This window comes from Myotis brandtii, unplaced genomic scaffold (genome assembly GCF_000412655.1).
Source record: "Myotis brandtii unplaced genomic scaffold, ASM41265v1 scaffold250, whole genome shotgun sequence".
NCBI classification, from domain to species: Eukaryota; Metazoa; Chordata; class Mammalia; order Chiroptera; family Vespertilionidae; genus Myotis; species Myotis brandtii.
In genome coordinates, this window is record NW_005359478.1 from 1012266 (window position 1) to 1017300 (window position 5035).

General features: G+C 58.4%; 2 protein-coding genes across 3 annotated transcripts in view; both read left to right on the forward strand.

The window, feature by feature from the left end:
• Nucleotides 1-3198, forward strand: part of INTS3 (integrator complex subunit 3) — a 37807-nt gene extending 34609 nt beyond the window's left edge. Inside the window, exons 26-30 of one of the 2 annotated variants that reach the window (XM_005867436.2) lie at nt 1109-1276; nt 1611-1711; nt 1878-1950; nt 2134-2290; nt 2388-3198. In XM_005867436.2, coding sequence (XP_005867498.1) covers nt 1109-1276; nt 1611-1711; nt 1878-1950; nt 2134-2290; nt 2388-2465 — 577 coding nt within the window. In that variant the 3' untranslated portion in view covers nt 2466-3198. The remainder of the gene's footprint in view (nt 1-1108; nt 1277-1610; nt 1712-1877; nt 1951-2133; nt 2291-2387) is intronic. The other variant, XM_005867437.2, reaches the window with a different exon arrangement.
• A 1193-nt stretch (nt 3199-4391) lies between these two features.
• Nucleotides 4392-5035, forward strand: part of SLC27A3 (solute carrier family 27 (fatty acid transporter), member 3) — a 5015-nt gene continuing 4371 nt past the window's right edge. Inside the window, exon 1 of the mRNA XM_005867438.2 lies at nt 4392-4691. The gene's annotated coding sequence lies outside the window, so the exon portion shown is untranslated. The remainder of the gene's footprint in view (nt 4692-5035) is intronic.

A 5035-nucleotide genomic window follows, 5' to 3' on the forward strand; every position in this document is an offset into this window, starting at 1 on the left:
AGGCCCCGCCCCCACACACTTTTTGTTGGTTGGTTTGTTAATCCTCACCCGAGGATATTTTTTCCATTGATTTTTTTGAGAGAGTAGAAGCGGGGAGGAGGATGAGGAGGAGAGAGAGAAACATTGATGTGAGACAGACACATCCATTGGTTGCCTCCCACATGTGCCCCAGCTGGGGCAGGGGATGGAATCGTAGGCCCTTCAGTGCGCAGGCTGACACTCTAACCACTGAGCACACGAGCACGCCAGCCAGGGCCATCACAGGCACTTTTTTTAAAAATATATTTTATTGATTTTTTACAGAGGGGAAGGGAGAGGGATAGAGAGTTAGAAACATCCATGAGAGAGAAACATCGATCAGCTGCCTCCTGCACCCCCCCCACACACACACTGGGGATATGCCCGCAACCAAGGTACATGCCCCTGACCGGAATCGAACCTGGGACTCCTCAGTCCACAGGCCGACGCTCTAGCCACTGAGCCAAACTGGTCAGGGCCATCACAGGCACTTTTGCCACAGCTCCGTATACATGGCACAACAGCTGTGTGTCTTTTCCTTCGTACCTTCTTGTCTTTCCCTTTTCTCCTCTCTAGCCTGAGAGACTAGAAGTGGTACAAAGCGTCCTAAAGGAAGTGGGAAGGCAGGAGGACTGTGTGCGGACTGTGCCTTCCCAGCCCTCACCCCGCGCCTTCCCTGGGCTGGGTACTAGTGTGGCTCACAGCCCCGGGACTCGGGGGGCGGGGGGGGCGGGGCAGTGCTCACACACCACATGTTGTCCTTTGCCTCCCTGGTCCATTTCCTGAATGTTTTGGGGAAAGGGGGGGACTTGGGGGCTTCCTTCCCCGCAGGACAACACGCACCTTCTACTACCACAGAAACTAAAGAATCTCACTTCTTGTCTCCTGGCTTCTGCAAAGGATGAAACCAGGCATTCCTTGGCCTAAAGAGAAGAGGGAGAGGGATGTGAGAGTAGGAAGCTACAGCAGGACTCGGGTGGGGCAGGGTGGGGAAGGCTGAGGTTTGGGAAATAAGTACATGGGAGAGATCTGGAGGTTCCTGAGGCCAGCTGTGTGAGCAGGGTGCCCACAGCCCCTCTCACGCCCCCAGGCCCAGCGAGGAGATGGTAAAGATGGTGCTGAGCCGGCCCTGCCACCCCGATGACCAGTTCACCACCAGCATCCTGCGACACTGGTGCATGAAGCACGATGAACTGCTGGCTGAGCACATCAAGTCCCTGCTCATCAAGAACAACAGCCTCCCACGCAAGAGGCAGAGGTGGGAGTGGGCCCTTCAGGACACACCAGGCCGAGCTGCTGCTGCCCACCCTCTATCCCAGGGCAGCCCCCTGCTGTCCCTGCCTGGCTTGTGGGTGACACCTAGTGGTCCGAAGCTACAGGGCACACAGGACCATGGTGGCCCCTTCCCCTCTTTCCCAGTGCCCTGTGGCTGGTCCCTGTTCCAGCTCACCTCCCTGGTCCCAGCCCAGCCCTCTGTCCCCTCCCTGTATGGGCTGTGTCTGTCTGCAGGGGGGACCCTGGTGGGGAGAGGGCCTTGCACTCCTGGAGCCCTCACTGGGAGCTCAGGTCTGGTTCCCGTGACTTCCTTGCAGCCTGAGGAGCTCCAGCAGCAAGCTGGCCCAGCTGACTCTGGAGCAGATCCTGGAGCACTTGGACAACCTGCGCCTCAACCTGACCAACACCAAGCAGAACTGTATGCGCCAGCCCTCCCGAGTCCAGCCTGCCCGCTGCTACCCTGGCTCAGACCGCCCTGGGCCGGGTGGGAGCAGGGCAGGAGGAAATCACCCTGGGCACCGCTGGTTAAGCTCCCAGGCCTCTGACTGTTCTTCCTCCCTGCTGTCCCTTCCCTCTCCCTCTAGTTTTTAGCCAGACTCCCATTCTCCAGGCGCTGCAGCATGTCCAGGCGAGCTGTGACGAGGCCCACAAGATGAAGTGAGGCTCCTGGGGAAGTAGTGGGGAAGGCCAAGGGGAGGGGGCCTGCTGGGGACACAGACTTAATGACCAGTAAGACCAGGGGCTTGAAGAGAAATCGAACCCGGGCCGGGGGCAGAGAGATGGGAAGGAGGCCCGAGGGCCAGAGGCCCCGCTCTGAGAGCTCGTTCTCCTGTCCCTCAGGTTCAGCGACCTCTTCTCCCTGGCAGAGGAATACGAGGACTCTTCCACCAAACCCCCCAAGAGCCGGCGGAAAGCAGCTCTCTCCAGCCCCCGGAGTCGAAAGAATGCCACTCAGCCCCCCAATGCTGAGGAGGAGTCTGGCTCTAGCAGTGCCTCGGTGAGAGCCCTCGCCGGCCGGCGCAGGAAGGGAGCGTGGGGGCAGGTGGAGCTGGGCAGCAGCTGTCGGGCTGATGATCCCCTTCACTCTCCTCCAGGAGGAAGAAGACACAAAACCGAAGCCCACCAAGCGGAAGCGGAAGGGGTCCTCTGCCGTGGGGTCTGACAGTGACTGAGTCCCTGCTGCCAGCCCACCCCTAGTTGGACGACCCTCTCCTCCTCCGTGAATCAAAGGTTTAACGGGCGGGAGACGGAAGGGGAAGCACCCTCTCTCCCCATCCCAAGACTGGCCGGTGGGAAGTCTGATCGCTGCCATGCAGCCTCAGCCCCTCCCCCTCCCTGGGGCCTCCAGCCCGTCACTGCTGCTCCACCAGCGCTGGGTTCCCCCTGAAGCCGGAGGCTTCAGAACCTGGACTGCAGGGAGGTCCTCAGGCCCCTGCCCCTCCCCCAGCCCAAAGAGCTGTTTAAATCAAGAGGAGAAATGGCAGGGGGGCAGCTGGCCAGACGAGGATGAGAGGAAAGACTCAAGGGTGCGCGTGTCCTTTCTGATGATCCCCTTTAGGTCTTAATTTGCCCTGAACAGGCAGCTTCTAGTCGCTCTCCATACACTGGTATGAAACGGGCATTTAACCTGTGACCATGTCGGGCTGCCTGCTTGTTTCCATGGGGCAAATGCCACAAGTGCTCAGGAAGGAACCTGAGAGGGGGGCACAGCCCCCCCTGGTGTGCCCTGGAGGCACCTCACGCTGGGCCAGAGCCCGAAGGAGTCTCGGAGACGTGCTCCCAGAACTGTCAAAGGTCCCATTTCCTTGGTTGTCTTCTTTGGGTTTTTTTGTGGGGTTTTCTTTGGCAGAGATAATCGTGTTTTAAAAGCTGTTTTTAAATGACAATAAAACAAGCCAGAACCTCTTTTGTGCTGGAGTTGCTGCCCCCGTTTACCCTGTGCATGTACAGGTGATCTGTTTAATTGGCACCCCTCCTGTGACTTCATAATTTCCCCCTGTTCCCTTCCTTTCCCCCCCGCTTTTTTAAAATATTTTTTAAAATATATTTTATTGATTTTTTACAGAGAGGAAGGGAGAGCAATAGAGAGTTAGAAACATCAATGAGCGAGAAACAAACATCTATTAGCCGCCTCCTGCACAACCCCCACTGGGGATGTGCCCACAGCCAAGGTACATGCCCTTGACCAGAATCGAACTTGGGACCTTTCAGTCCGCAGGCCGACGCTCTATCCACTGAGCCAAACCGGTCAGGGCTTAAAAATATTTTTAAAATTGATTTCAGAGAGGAAGGGAGAGGGAGATAGAAACATCAATGATGAGAGAGAATCATTGATTGGCTGCCTCCTGCATGCCCCCTCCTGGGGATTGAGCCGGAAACCAGGCATGTGCCCTGACCAGGAATTGAACCGTGACCTCCTGGATCATATACATAGGCAGATGCTCAACCACTGAGCCACACTGGTCAGGCTATCCTCCCCTCTTCTTGTCTGAAGCAGAGAGGACTTGGCTTTGTCCCCCATCATTCTGGCTGCCACTGGCAGTGAAGGCCAGGCAGTAAGCCGAGGTCTGTCCTTAACCATCTCAAGTAGAGACTTCCAGAAGCTGGTATTTGTCATATTCCATTTAGTAAGGCCGAATGCCAACTACGGCACGCTCCCAACTCAGATCCTGGGCACATGGAGAGTTCGGTTACTAGGGAGGGGGCTCCCTTTCCTCCGCACTGTGTACCAGCAGGAAGAGCTCCCTGGCTGTGCTGGTCCCCTCCTGTCAGGGAGGTTGGTGGCGAGCTAGAGAGGAGCGAAGTTCAGGCTGACTGCACAGTTGCTAAGCCCGCAAGCTTGTCTCAGGATCTCCCCTCCCTCAGAGCTGCTACTCCTTCCTTTGCAAGTCTGAACCGCCAGAGGCCTCTTTTCCTTCCTCTCTCCTTCCCCAGTTTTCTCTGCCCCAATTAAAACCAGGATGGAGAGCATTCACTGGCTGGCCCCAATTATTGTACCCTTGCCCAAAGGGAGGGGCCTCCGCCACGGCCCCTCCGGAAATCTGGCGGGCTGGGCCTCCACCTTTCCCCTACTTAACTTCCAGCTCCCACCCATCCCCTGGGGTTGCTGCTGCTGCTGGCAGCTGGAGGGAGGGCATGGGTCTGGCTACCTTGCCGGGACTTGCAGCACCGAACAGGCAAGGGGCCGAGTCCTTCAGTCTTTTGGGAGAGAACAGAGGCACCCTTCCATCACGGGTGCAAATGAGATAGAAGAGGGAGCGGTGGACTTTGATCCAAACGTCCTGGTGCTCAGACCTGGACGCCAAAGTCCGGCCAGATGCCTAAATCGCCCTTGACAAGGGACCTAAAATGAGACGACCCTGGGATTGAGGGAAGGCGTGAGCACCGCCCAGGACCTGGTGAGGTGCAGGCGAGTCGCCTGGAAGGAGCGAGTCCAGGGCGGAGCGTAGGGGTGGGGAGGCCGGGAGTGCGGGGGCCGGCCCCCACCTCCGCCCCTGCTCGCCTCCTGGGGGAAGGGGCGTGTGCCGGCGCACGCGCGCTCCGGGGAAGGAGCGGTCTCAGAGCCAGAAAGTGAGGCCCCAGTTTCTCGGAAGCAAGTACCAGGCAGCAGCAGCCAGAAGCGAGCGGCTGGTGCCAGCCGGCGCCGAGTCGAGGAAGAGGGCGCGATGGCTGCTCTCCTGCTGCTGCCCCTGCTGCTGCTGCTGCCGCTGCTGCTGCACTTCTGGCCACAGTGGCGCTGCCG